This window comes from Lithobates pipiens, unplaced genomic scaffold (genome assembly GCF_037356315.1).
Source record: "Lithobates pipiens isolate NorthernLeopardFrog02 unplaced genomic scaffold, aLitPip1_a1.2 Scaffold_19, whole genome shotgun sequence".
NCBI classification, from domain to species: domain Eukaryota; kingdom Metazoa; phylum Chordata; class Amphibia; order Anura; family Ranidae; genus Lithobates; species Lithobates pipiens.
In genome coordinates, this window is record NW_027507764.1 from 62,450,309 (window position 1) to 62,465,013 (window position 14,705).

The 14,705-nt window shown below is 40.9% G+C and overlaps 1 protein-coding gene across 2 annotated transcripts in view; it reads right to left on the reverse strand.

Moving 5' to 3' along the window:
- The window catches only part of KRIT1 (KRIT1 ankyrin repeat containing), an 82,675-nt gene that overhangs the window by 17,791 nt on the left and 50,179 nt on the right, over window positions 1–14,705 (reverse strand). For both annotated transcript variants that reach the window (XM_077490803.1, XM_077490804.1), the window contains 5 exons: window positions 12,046–12,189; window positions 8,319–8,475; window positions 7,301–7,408; window positions 5,713–5,869; window positions 2,565–2,716 (listed from right to left, as the gene is read on the reverse strand). In XM_077490803.1, the coding sequence (XP_077346929.1) occupies window positions 2,565–2,716; window positions 5,713–5,869; window positions 7,301–7,408; window positions 8,319–8,475; window positions 12,046–12,189 (718 nt within the window). The remainder of the gene's footprint in view (window positions 1–2,564; window positions 2,717–5,712; window positions 5,870–7,300; window positions 7,409–8,318; window positions 8,476–12,045; window positions 12,190–14,705) is intronic.

A 14,705-nucleotide genomic window follows, 5' to 3' on the forward strand; every position in this document is an offset into this window, starting at 1 on the left:
ATGACATGTTTGCTATTTTAAAAAGATAAACTTTAAAATTACTTTCAGACCTGATTCACACTGCATGCAATTCACACAGGAATCACACCGCATTTCTGTGCTGTGTGGTGTAATTGGAGCCCATTCATTTTTAATGGCTCCAAGTACCGCATCAGTGTGTGCCAAGGCTAACTGTAAAAGTAAAACTTTTTAAGCAGCTTTTTTGTTTGCAAATTACATACTATGAGGGTTATTTACTAAAGGAAAATCCACTTTGCACTGCAAGTGCACTTTTACGTAAAGTTGCTGTAGATCCGAGGGGGACATGCAAGGAAAATAAAAGACAGTATTTTTGCTTGCACATGATTGGATGATAAAATCAGCAGAGCTTCCCCTCATTTCAGAACTACCCTTTAGAGCAACTGCACTTCCAAGTGGACTTTCAATGCACTTTCAAGTGCACTTGCAGTGCAAAGTGGATTTACCTTTCGTAAATAACCCCCATGTCTCTTTTGCAATAAAACATTCTTACCTGTCTGCTTGCAAGCATCTGTAGAAAGCACACTAAGCTGCATATGTGCAGCTCATTTACATTCTCAGTATTCCTTGGAGCAACTCCTTCACACATGCCTGGGAGTTATGGCATCTGTCCCCTCGCTGGCTCTCGGACGGAGAACCGAGCGGTCAAACAATGCAGACCGCTCAGTTCTCAGGGCACTGTGAGCAGAGAGCTGGTGACTGTCAGTCATAGGGCCTGCATCCCTTTAGACGTGGTCCTATTAGAAATATCTCACCAAAAATGACATTTTTTGTTGCAGGGGATGCCTGAAATCTGACTTGTATCTTAGTGCAGACTTCTGGGAAAATCAGTGAGCCAATCACACAAGCAGAAAATGTTTTTGGGGAGTGGTCAGTACACATTCGGTTTACAGAACAACTCCATGTAGCCACATTGCTTTGCATTTATAGCAAATGACAGCGGCTGCAGATTGAAAAGGAAAGGTCATTTTTAATAACATTCAATTACAATATGACTTGTATCGCAATTGTATACGCTATATTTTTTCTTTGCCATTTTTTTTCCCCCCACCAAAGTGGAGTTACCTTTTAAAACATTTGATCTGGTCTGGTCATGTGATCTCCCATGTCCGCCAGCGGCGGCTGCAGGGGAGAGGAGAAAGCACAGACATCTGATGGGCCATTGGGTGATGTCACTGCTCCAGGTTTTACCAGCTGTTGTCAAGCACTCTCTCCTCTCCCCTGCACTGGCTGGCACAGGGAGATCACGTGAGCAGACTGGAGCAGCATGGAAATAAGCAAGTATACATATCTTTCTTACACAGGTTAGTCAGCATAGGTGTTGGGGGAGCATTTTTAGGATTAGTTAGGTTTATCCAGGAGTTCTACTTTGAGCTCTATGCAACAGCCTCCAGGAAGCATGCCACCAGGTGGCTGCAAATGGTAAATTTGAAACATGCATGTACAATATTTTACTTTTTTTATTCTTAAAAAAATAATACTCACAGAAAATATGAAGATAGAAAAAAATTATTATAAGTTAAACAATATCCATTTCATTTAACGGCTTCCCGACCGCCTCATGCCGATATACGTCAGCAGAAGGGCACGTACAGGCAAAATCACGTACCTGCACGTTGCCCTTTAAGAGGCGGCGGGGACGCGTGAAGCTCTGTGAGTCTGGTCGCGGGTCCCGTGGACTCGAACGCTTCGGGGATACCCGCGATCGCTTCACGGAGAGGAAGAACGGGGAGATGACTATGTAAACGGCATCTCCCCGTTCTGCCTAGCAACAAGTGACACTGATCTCTGCTCCCTGTGATTGGAGCAGAGATCAGTGATGTGCACAACACAGCCATGCCCCCCACAGTTAGCAACATGCCCCTAGGACACACTTAACCCCATACACTGCCATCTCCTGGTTAACCCCTTCACTGCCAGTGTCATTTACACAGGAATCAGTGCATTTGTATAGCACCGATTGCTGTATAAATGACAATGTCGCAGTCATGATAAAAATCCCTGATCGCAGCCATTAAAAAATAAAATTTTTTTTTAAATAAAAATGCCATAAAACTATCCCCTATTTTGTAAATGCTATAACTTTTGCGCAAACCAATCAATCGCTTATTGCCTTTTTCTTTTACCAAAAATATGTAGAAGAATACGTATCGGCCTAAACTGAGGGAAAAAGTTTTTTTTATATATTTTTGGGGGATATTTATTATAGCAAAAAGTAAAAAATATTGTGTTTTTTTCAAAATGGTCACTCCTTTTTTGTTTATAGCGCAAAAAATAAAAACCGCAGAGGCGATCAAATACCACCAAAACAAAGCTCTATTTGTGGGAAAAAAAGGACGTCAATTTTGTTTGGGTACAACAACGCACAACCGCGCAATTGTCAGTTAAAGCGTTGCAGTGCCGAATCGCAAAAAGTGCTCTGGTCAGGAAGGGGGTAAATTCTTCCACGGCTGATGTGAAAGTTGTCTAATCAGGAGAAAAACCTTAATTGGTTGCTACTACTTTTTGTACTGTCATTGAGTGGGGGAGGATCTGTACCGCCTCACCTTTTTCTCAACGTCCAGCGGTAACTTCACGTCTCTGCGTAGGAAGAGCTGCGGAGTCTCCCTCTGGGGGTCCAGGTTGGTGAGCTCATTAACAATCTCTGCCCAGTCCCTGATGTGTTGCAGAGGTTTGTGGAATGGCTTTAGCTGCAGGCCTGGAAGAATTAAAAGCAACAAAAAAGGAAACTTTGGTAAACTCAGGAAACACAATCACAATGCAATTTCAGAGTGACTTTGTGAAAGCGTGATAATGCTGGTCATAGACAGGATCGTTTAGAGGTAATTTGATGGCTTTCAGCCACAATTGTTTGCAAGTTTTCAGCAAATAAATTATTGAAAATGGGGTGAAAGTTGTAGGAAACCATCTCAACACTACTCAAAATAGCATCTTCATTTGATTTTTCCTTTTTTAATTTCATGAAACCAAGAAACATTAGCACTTAAAAACAAGAGAATTACAAAGTGCTTGGCCAGGGTTACCGTATAAAATGTCTAGCAGATTGCTGCAACACAACGTGAATAGCAGTTAGTGCCAGTTTAGCATATAAAAGGCCAACTGTTCTTTTAGAACACCTGAACTCTGAGCTTAAAGCGATTGTAAACAATCAACTTGTAAAACAACCCATTCAGTTTAACCAGTTCCTGATCGTGCTATAGCGGAAAAAGACAGCGATAGCTCAGTTGTCCAGTTCTGGGAGGACGTTATTAGATGTCCTCCCAGAATCCCGTCCCCTTCGTGTACAGAGCATGTTCTGTGACCGCTGTGTCCTTTGGGTAAAGGACCAATTACAGTGGCCCTTTATCAGGTGATCAGCTGTGTCCAATCACAACTGATCCAATGTAAACAGACTTGCCGATAATCGGCAGTGCTTTCCTCCCACGCTGTGTCTGTGGAAGGTAAGGAGAGCCGTTAACTGGCAAGCCGGTCAGCACATCATTTAGGCTGATAATCAGTGCAGCCTCACCAGTGCCCATCAGTGAAGAAGAAAAAATACCTATTTGCTAAATTATTTAACAGCAAATATTAAGTCTTTTTTCGTTTGTTTAGCAAAAAAATATAAAAACCCAGTGGTGATTAAAACCTGGAAAAAACTAATTAAAAAAAAGGACACTTACCTGTCCAGGGATCCAACGATGTCAGCACCCCTAGCCAATTCGTCAATTGGATTTGGGTGCAGGCGCCCGCATCGTCACCAAGGTTAACAGAAAGTAAAGCCTTACGGCTTCACAGCATGTTTCCTACTGTGCATCCGAGAATCGTGCTGTGCTTTCTGAATGGTCCCGCTGTCTTCTGGGAGCTATGCTTCTCCCAGAAGGAAGGGGGGGGGGGTGTTAGAGAAATTTCGTAGATCGCCACAATAAAAGTGCGGCGATCTTACCCAGAAGTGGGAATCTGGTTCTGACAGATATCCCCTCCCCCCCAAAAAGTGCAAAATGTGGCAGTGGAGGGGGCGCGAACAAGTGGAGCTTAGCTTTAAATACCACCAAAAGACAGCTCTGTCTCAATGGTATTGAAGTGGTTAAAATAGAAATAAAAGACAAAATATTTGTGCGTGTGTGTATAATATATATATATATATTTTTATTTAATTTACATATACCCTCTCTGTTCTCAGCTGCATAAGAGCTTGGGATGAGAAGCAACAGCACACTGATCTTCCGAGGGAAAGGTGTGCAGGGTGGTGTGTCAGGACAAGCCTGACCATTTAAGGAGAACAGGCTGAGTTCCCAGCATAGCTAGAGAACTGACCACACTGTGCTACCCTGCTTGGTGTGGTCAATTTTTAACAGGAAACCCAGGAACAGCAGGGATTTCACACAAAGGAAGCAACACAAAGCAAATGGGATACTTTTTCATACAAGTACATGGTACAGCAGGCATATATGAGGAATATGAAATATTGGGTTTACATACTCTTTAATAAGTCCAGGTAGAGCAAACAGCTTTGCAAATATAACCTATGGGGCCAGAGTAAACATTTCGGCGTTTACATCAATGCTGTCTGCAGTCTGGACCAATTAACTGAAAATCAGACAATCATCCAAGACAGTTGGCACACGGTCACTAATCTATGCTTTAGCTTGATAAAACTCTAGCTCTAAGCTTGATATAAAGTTTAACGCGTGTCGTCTGGAATGGCTCTACTTCAGCTATGGGGGAGGCCATAACGGCTGAAAACGTGTTATTGTAGATCGTCTGTTCTAACAATGTGCTGACTCTCTTTCTTAATGTGGAGGATAGTCTGGCTACCAGGAGCCTGAGCGAGCACCAGTGTCCCTTGTTGATAGAATATGGAGGAAGTTGGGGGGGAGGAAGTTGGGGGGAGGAAGTTGGGGGGGGGGGGGAGTTGGGGGTTCTCATTTTCGAATGAACTGGAAACTAAGACTGTGAATAAGGAAGGCATCTTCTTGACACACATTTGACTTAATGTCTTCGTTGACAGAAACCATCACAATTTCTATGCTGCACTGCATTCATGAAATCACCAGAGATAAACTGCTAGATGCAGGCAGTCCATGCATGAGTTTAACTTATCCCTGCTAAGTCACCAATCTTATACATTGATAGTAACAAACAAAATAAAATGCCAAAAATAGTTTGACCAATTTGCTATTATTTTAAGATTTGCATATAGTGGGTAAGAGACAAATCCTCTCAGGTTTCTATTGTTGTTTTGTAGTTAAGGTTGAAAAAACATAACACACAAAAAAAAAAAAAAACACAAGTCCACCAAGTTAAACCAATAGAAGAAAAAAATAATAATTATAGGAAACCTCTATAAACAGAACTCAATACCCTCAGTTGATCTAAAATAAGGGGAAAAAAAAAAAAACGTATAAAGCAGGGTCCAATTTCCTCCAACAGGGTAAAAAACAACTCGTTACTGTGTCCCTGTATAGGAGATTGCCTCATTTCCTGTCCTGCCCTAGTGACCACACAGGGAGCGAGGGGGAGCATTTCCAATAGGGTCAGACAGCAATGTAAAGAGGTGCAATAATCTACAGAGTAAATCCAAAGCAACCAATCAGATTTCATATCACAGCGCCCAGATAAGTGAAAGCCATGTCCTGACTTGGTTACTGTATATTGTGCTTGGCTGTGGGTGGATGAACAGGCTGGCTGCTATTCACAAATCACAAGTCTCCTTACTGATATTTTCAGAACAGATCCAGATAGCAAAGAACTGTTGCGTTTCCTGAGACAGACGCATCCCCTCCATAATCTGCTGCACCGTTGTGTTATTTCCATGCTTCAACTCCACTGAGCGGTAGGAGCCGTCCATCCGATAGATGCGCACCTTTTCATACTGACGGAGAGAAAAAGTGACAGAGTGCCATCAAAGAAGGGGTTAACAGAAGGTTATATTGCACAGGTGAGAAAGAAAAATGGCTGATAAGCTGATGTTTTAAACATCCCAGAACATGGATCCACCTTCCACATAGGCAGAAAGAGAACAAAAAAAAAAAAAGGGAGAGAAAAAGCAAAAAACACACCACGACGAAGAAGGAAAGAGAGAAAGCGTGAAAAAGAGAGAAAGCAAAAAAGGAGAGGAAAAAAAAAAAAGAAGAAAGAGCTCGAAAAGGGAGAGAAAGTGAAAAAGGAGAAAAGGCAAGAGAAAAAAAAAAAAAGTAAGAGAAAAAGCTAAAGCTCGAGAAAGTGAAAGAAAAAAAAAAGGAGAGAAAAGAAAAAAGTAAAAAGAGAAAAATCGAAAGAAAAAAAAATAAATAAATAAAAAAGAAAGGGAAAGAAAAAAAGCGTGAAAAAGGAGAGAAAGCAAAAAAAATAAATAAATAAATAAAAAAAAAAAGGGAGAGGAAACAAAGAAAAAAGTGAAAGAGAAAGTGAAAAGCGAGAGAGAAAGCGAAAAAAAGAGAAAAATCGACAAAGAGAAAAAGCAGGAGAGAAAGTGAAAAGAGAAAAAGTGAAAAGAGAAAAAGCGAAAAGAGAAAAAGCGAAGAAGAACGCAAAAGAGAACAAAAAGATATAAGAAGGAGGAAAAAAAAAAAAAAAAAAAAACAGAAAGCAAAAACAGAAAAGGGAGAGAAAACGAAAGAAAAAAGTAAAAAAAAGAGAAAGCGAAATAAAAAAAGGAGGAGAGAAAACAAAGAAAAAAGTGAAAGAAAGAGAGAACGCGAAAAGAGAAAAAGAGAGAGAGAAGGCGAAAAGAAAAAAAGCGAGAGAGAAAGCGAAAAGAAAGAAAGCGGGAGAGAAAGCGAAAGAGAAAAAGCAAGAGAGAAAGCGAAAGAGAAAAAGCACGAAAAGGGAGAGAAAGCAAAAAAGAGAAAGAACAAGAAGAGAAAAAACTCCCACAAAAAACAGAGAGCAAACACAGAAAAAGGAGAGAACGAAAGAAAAAAAAAAAAAAAAAAAAAGGAGCGAAACTTGGAAAAAAATAAAATAAATAAAAAAATAAAAGAGAAAAAAGGAAAGAAGTAAAGCGAAAAAAGGAGAGAAAACAAAAAGAGAAATAGGAGGAAAAAAAAGGAGCGAAAGCTAAAGAAAGCGAAAGAAAGGAGAGAAAACAAAGAAAAGAGTAAAATTGAAAATCTAAATAAAAAAATTAAAAATAAAGAGAAAGCAAAAGGAAAAAAAAGGAGGAGAGAAGAGAAAACAAAAAAGGAGAGAAAGCAGAAGCGAGCAAAAAAAAAAAAAAAAAAGAGGAAAAAGCGAAAGGAGAGGAAAGAGAAAGCGAAAAAGGAGAGAAAACGAAAAAGAAAAGAGAAAGCAATCTTCTTACGGGTTTGTTGAGGGAATTCTTCAACAGCTCCGCCGTCTCCTCCCATTTACTCTGCTTGTTTTCTTCACATATATCCAGAGGTGTGCGCCCTTGCTGATCGGTGATGTGCTATAACCAAAAAAAAAAAAAAAAGACGGTTAAGTTCAAACGGCAAACTACGGTATGTAGTCTTCTATTCACAAGGAAATGTCAGAGCTGCAGTCTGCAGACTTACAGAGAATTTAATGAGAGAAAACGGCTCATCAATCTAAAAGCAGTAAAAAGGAAGCTTGAGGTGGGAAGGACAGTCCATCCATCAAACCTACCTCTGATTTTCCAGAAAAATAGCATGTTACCCTAACACAGGATTCACCAAACTGCAGCCAGCAGAGGCTCCCTATGGTCTCTGCTTCAACAACCCCCTTTATAAAAGGGGACTGTGAGTGGGGAGACTGATGGGGATGTAAGTGTAAATACAGGGACCCCGATGTAAGGGGGGGTGTCAGACTCAAGAGGGTGGGGGTAGATACTCTGATGGGAACTCTTATGTGTGGCTACGAAACATTTGAAAAATAAAAATAAAACACGCTCATGTTGGGCATGTCAGCCGTTTCCATTGAAGTCTATGGGGACAAAAAATTTACATTCTGCCTGGAAAGTAGTTCTTGTACTTCAAGGGACAGGTGTTTTGCTACAAGTGGCAGAACGCTCAGATGTGAACAAGGTCTATTGAAAACAAAAGGTTTTTGCTTGTTAAGCGTCTTGTAGCTCCCAGCTCAAAAACAAATAAGTGTGAACGAAGCCAGACTCAAGAAGAACAGAAGTACAGAAGCAGACTAGACTTGGGAACACATCTCCTACATCTATACCAAGGTGGTGCATGCATTCAGCAAATAACTGCTAATGCATGCAGCTGAGACCTCTGTTTTTATTGTGACATTGGTTTGCTGGCAAAACGGAGCATTGGGGAATTGTTTAATGAAAATAGCTGGTATGACACAAATTCATATAATCTGAACACCAAGAAGTCACGACTTACCCTATCTATCTCTGGGTGATTGAGAAGGATCTGCACGATTTCAGCATGGCCACCTCCAGCAGCAAAGTGTAGAGGAGAGCTGAGTTGTCCATTCAGCAAGTTGGGATTACATTTGCCTTTATCCAGTAACACGCTGGTGGCCTCCACCTTCCCGTACCTTGTGAAACAAAGAAATCATTACAATTCCTTTTAGTATGGCACACTCTGCCTCTACTGGAGCCTCATATGAGAGTAAAAACCCATCAGTGATACGAGAGATCAGTAAGCGGTAAGGGGCCTCATGGTCACATGGTGAGGAGTGAGGTGGCCGAGGTCCCCCCCATCCACAGCGTGATCCCATAGGGGTGGCTGGTGGGACTCTCGCCTATCCTCTTCTCTCTTGCACGCAAAGAAGTACTGTTGCAACAATCCTTGGGGCAATATATACCTAAACAGTTAGGATCCAAGTTATGATTTTCTCAATAATGCCTAACCATGTATGGGTTGAGTTCAGTCAAAGTTGGATGTAGTTACTTGTAGCGGTGTTGTACAGAAAAAAATAAAATAAAAAATTCATAAAAATTCCTAGAAAAAAAAAAATATGAAAAAAACATTCGGAATTTTTTTTTTTTTTAAACTCGCCTCTAAATGCCTGTTGCTAGGGGGTCCCTCATAGTCTGCCTCCTTCAGTGCCTGGGCTGGTGACATCACTTCCCCTTGGCGCAGGAAGGGCTCAGCCCTGCCCCTTCCTTCCTGTCAGTCATCTGAGACAAGTCACAGGTCCCACATGACTGCGCAGCCAATCACAGCGCACTTAGAATGCCGGTGGCGCCGAGCGGAGGGGGGAACGAGCGGGGCATAGTTCCCCCTCATCGCTGGACCCTGGGACAGGTAAGTGTCCGATTATTAAAAGTCAGCAGCTGCAGCATTTGTAGCTGCTGACATTTTTTTTATTTTTTTTAAGGGGAACTCCTCTTTAATCACCCATGGTACACCAACTATTGTGATACTGAAGTTGACATTATATTTTCGCAATGCCTCGTAGGCCAAGATTTTTTTTCTATTTTCACTGTTTTCAGAATGTATCTTGTATTTTCTACCTGTTAAAACCAATAAATACTATTGGAAGAGAAAGAGAAAAATCCATCAGTGGTTCTAACACTCCCCCAACAGTATTAGCCGAGCATATATTTAATAAGTTATGTTATAAGTTAAAGCTGAACTCCGGGATAAGCAAACATTGTCTAAATACATTGGTCATGTGAATTCTTCCAATAATCTTAGTGTCCTTTGTGCATTTCTTCCAGATCTGTGCAGTAATCCAAATAGAAAATTTCCCTCTGTGCTGGGGCATAAAGACCGCTCACTGCTGCCCTCTCTACTTGTGCAGGGTGACTGGTCTCGTCTCCGCCCCCCTCCTGTAGTTTTCTGCAGGCAGCCTGTGGTGGGTGGAGCCTGTATGGTCCCTCCCACAGCTCTACTCTCTGCACAGGCTATGTACAGCACCATGATGATGTCACTGCTACCTTTAAATGGTAATATCTGAGTTTGCAAAAGAATTTAGTGCACACAAAGTGGATTTATATTCTTTGTGGCTATTGAACATATTTAAAAAAAAGTTTTTTGCCTTTTTTGAGCTGGAGATGGAGGTTTACATATTTCTATAATGACAAAGTTCTCTGTACACTTTTAAAATGAAAAGCCTCGGTTCACATCTACGCAGTTTGCTTTTGATCCACTTTTTTTTATGCATTTAGCATTTTTTTTTTATTGTTTGTTGGGTGGATTAAAAAACACAAATCGCAGCAAAAAACGCTTCATTCAATTCTATTGAACCAAAAATGCACTGTTTTGCTTTTTAAAAATTCCATGACCCTTTGCAAAAACTCAGTGGCTGAAAAAAAGCATAGATGTGAACGCGCCCCAAAGGAAACCATGTTAAATGGACTGTAGTGCGTTTCTACAAAAAGCAATAAAAACGCATAGGTGTGGGGTCTGCCTACTATAATCACAGCCTCAGATTACATTCCTGATAAGCATACTGTTGCCCTTTATTGTAACCTATGTATGCTATAATCATTTAAAAAAAAAAAACAGACATTCCTGAGCTCCAGTCTGGAGACTTTGCCAAGGCTGAGATGATGTCATCAGTCTGCTGCAGGCAGGAGGAAACTCCTCCCCCAGGGACCACACTGTATTATTACTGTGCCTCCTCCAGCTGCAGTGGCAGGGGTGTACACATGCCCATGTACCCCCTACCGAGTGTGATGCATTCAAGTGAATGAGGCCATCAGTTGCGCTACACTAGTGTGGGGTCCAAGCAGGCAGTGAGGAGGCATTGTAATGTGGATCGCTCTTCAGAGATTACCCACTTGCTTACTTGGCCAATTCTGACATACATGTAAAAAATCTACTTTTTTCTTAAAATTAGAAAATTACTTAAAACACCCCAAATACACATACAAATGATAGAGATAGAGAGACCATTTTTTTTATATTATAGTTTATTTAATTTTATTTATATATCAATATTGAGTTGGCCCACCCTTTGCAGCTATAACAGCTTCAACTCTTCTGGGAAGGCTGTCCACAATGTATAGGAGTGTGTCTATGGGAATGTTTGACCATCCTTCCAGAAAAACATTTGTGAGGTCAGGCACTGATGTTGAAAGAAAAGAACGCTCTAATTCATCCCAAAGGTGTTCTATCGGGTTGAGGTCAGGACTCTGTGCAGGCCAGTCAAGTCCCTCCACCCCAAACTCGCTCATCTATATCTTTACGGACCTTGCTTTGTGCACAGGTCCAAATTATTTGGTGGAGGGGGGATTAGGGTGTGAGGTTATTCTTCAGGGGTTGGGCTTGAACCCTTCAATACAGTGAAGGGAACTCTTAAGGCGTCAGCATACCAAGACATTTTGGACAATTTAATGCTCCCAACTTTTTTGGGAACAGTTTGGGGATGGCCCCTTCCTGTTCCAACATGACTGCATGCCAGTGCACAAAGCAAGGTCCATAAAGACATGAATGAGCGAGTTTGGAGGGGGAGGAACTTGACTAACTTGCACAGAGTCCTGACCTCAACCCGACAGAACACCTTTGGGATGAATTAGAATTCACACCTAGCCTTTCGTGAACACTCTTTTTGCTACACGCATAGGGCAAGCCCATTAATTTCAATAGGCTGTCCTACGTGCATCAAAGTACTGTAGCTCGTGTAGCTTTTTGGGTATTGAACTTCACAGGTTTCTCAAATTTTTTGTTTTTTTGACCACTCGTCTGCTTTCTGCGTTTGGGGTGCCCTCAACAATGAATAGCACCTCAAGTGTGACACACTTTTTTTACGCATTTCTGAAAGATTCACTTTTGTATGGGTTCACTGAATGCTCAGGTGTGATTGCAGTCAAAAAAAAAAAAAAGATAAACAGGGATTCAAGTTCAAGTTTAAAGGCTGGTACATACTGGACGAATATTGGCAGGTTCAACAGAAACTGACCGACATTCAGCCAGCCTAAATGGCTTCTGTCGAGCAGGCATGCTGGGGGGAAAAAAAAAAAAAAAAAAAAAAAAAAAAACACACAGCAGTCGATCGGCGCTGGCAGCCAATGACAGTTATATTTTTTTTCCCATTCAGCCGGCTGGGTTGAACAAGAAAAAAAAATAAATAAAAATAAACACCTGTGTGTACCAGACATTTATTTTTGCTCAGGAAATCTCCTCCGACACAATATAAAGTCATCAGTACACTCACCAGCAAGCATAATGTATGGGGGCCCATTGGTCATTGTCTAATTGGTTCACCGAAAATCCCTCATCTAATAATCGACTTGATAGTGTGGAATCTCCTTCACAGGCGCTGCGATGCAGAGGGAAATCGTCCACCCACTGGCGCTCCCTATTGGACAAAATTAAGGTACATTACATTCGACACTTTATTTGCAAAAATGAATAAATAAATAATACTAAAAATAAATAAATTGTCAATTCATCTATTTCAACGTGAGATGACACTGTAGTGTACTTTTTACAAATATTTTTTAGTGCACAGTAGCTAAGTGGTAAGAACTTCCACCTAGCAGCACTAGGGTCGTTGGTTCAAATCCCAACCATGACACTACCTGCCTGGAGTTTGCATGTTCTCCCTGTGCGGGTTTCCTCCGGGTACTCCGGTTTCCTCCCACACTCCAAAGACATGCAGGTAGGTTTATCGGCTCCTGTTTAACTTGGCCCTAGTATGTGTATGTATGACTGTGAGTTAGGGACCGATATATAATTAATATATATTATATATATATATATACATATACATACACATATACACACACACACACACACACACACACACATATATACACACACACACATATACACACACACACTGCTTAAATTGATTGACAATGCTATACAAGTACCTGCAATAAATAGTTTAACATAAAAATGATGCTTTTATTGTATTTGGATAGAGTAGTGAGGGGTCAGAACCACTGTCAGGTTCCCCCCTCTATAACTGTCCTGATCAGCAATGCTGGCAGGATAGGAAGGGAAACGTCCCCAACGAGACACAGAGGGAAAAAAAAAATCCTGACAATGGTTTTAAAGTAGAACTAAAACCATTTTTTTTTTTAAGTTTTGGATAGAGTGGAGGGATTATAATATCTTTCAGATTTTTATTGTGGTCTGTGTCACATTTGGGAGATTCTTCACCCTCTGTATTTATCCTGTTTACCATTATTGCCAAAAGTGAAAGAAAATGCCAAATTTTGGTTTGTCACCAGAACAGAAAAGTAGAAATTTTCCAATGGGGACACTAGTTCTGGTGAGAACCCAGGGATTCTCTGACTTTGGAAGGATTTCCTCTCAATTCCTGATGTAGCTATGGGATAGGAAGTGAAGGGAAATCTCCCCAATGGGACACAGATGGCAAAAAGCTGACAGGGGTTATAACGTCTCTCTTCCTCTACAAAAAAAAAAAAAAAAGTTGCCATTGGTTCTACTTTAACCACTTCAATACCGGGCATTTTCACCCCCTTCCTGCCCAGGCCAATTTTCAGCTTTCAGCGCTGTCACATTTTGAATGACAATTGCGCGGTCATACAACAACACTGTACCAATATGACATTTTGATAATGTTTTCCCCACAAATAGAGCTCTCTCTTGGGGGTATTGGACCACCTCTACGGTTTATATTTTTTGCGCTATAAAACAAAAAAAATTTTGAAAAAAAAAAAATTATATTATAATATAATTATATATATATATATATATATATATACATACATACATACACACACACACCACACAACTATATATAAATATGTACACACTATAGAGGAATATGCTTTGTTCAGTTTTCATGTCTGAGGTTTACAACCACTTTAACAGCTTCTGGACCACCCCACGCACATTTACTGCAGCAGGGCTGCCCAGCTGCACAAAATCACTTACCGGTACGGTTAAGGGGGCGTGCACACAATGCCCGCTGCGACCCGCCGATCATTTACAGGAGAGACAGAGCAGCCATCTGCCTGTTTAAACAAGGCAAACTGTGGATCTGTCAGGAAGGGAAAGGGATCTTGCGATTCAGCTAAGCTGAGTCACGGATCTCTCTTTTCCTTCAGTGTGACACTGCCCCACATTTAGTAAGCAGCTCCCTAGGAAACATTTAACCCCTTAATCACCCCTGGTGTTAACCTCTTCCCTGCCAGTGCCATTTATACTGTAAATCAGTGCATTTTTATAGCACTGATCACTGTATTAGTGTCACTGGTCCCCAAAAAGTGTCACTCAGTGTCAGGTTTGTCCTCCACAATGTCACAGTCCTGCTAAAAATCGCAGCCATTACCAGAAGAAAAAAAAATAAAAAAATAAAACTCCTCAAATCTATCCCGCAGTTTGTAGACGCTATAACTTTTGCGCAAACCAATCAATATACGCTTATTGGGATTTTGTTTTACCAAAAAAAAATGTAGCAGAATACATATTGGCCTAAATTGATAAAGAATTTTTTTTGGATGCATTTTATAGCAGAAAGTAAAAAATATTTTTCCCCCCAAAATGGTCGGTATTTTTATTTTTTTTGGTTTATAGCGCAAAAAATAAAAAGAGCAGAGGCGATCAAATATCACCAAAAGAAAAGCTCTATTTGTGGGGGGAAAAAAAGGACAGTTTTATTTGGGTACAGCATCGCACGACAGCCCAATTGTCAGTTAAAACTACGCAGTGCTGTATCACAAAAAATGGCCTGGTCAGGAATGGGGTAAAACTTTCTGGGGGCTGAAGTGGTTAAAAATGAATGGCACTTCATCACACCAATATGCGTGTGTGGCTGATACACACATCACCACAAAGCAACAGTATGAACCCTTCCCTAACCAACTGCTACCGTTTCTCCCAGGTAAGCAGCACAGAGAT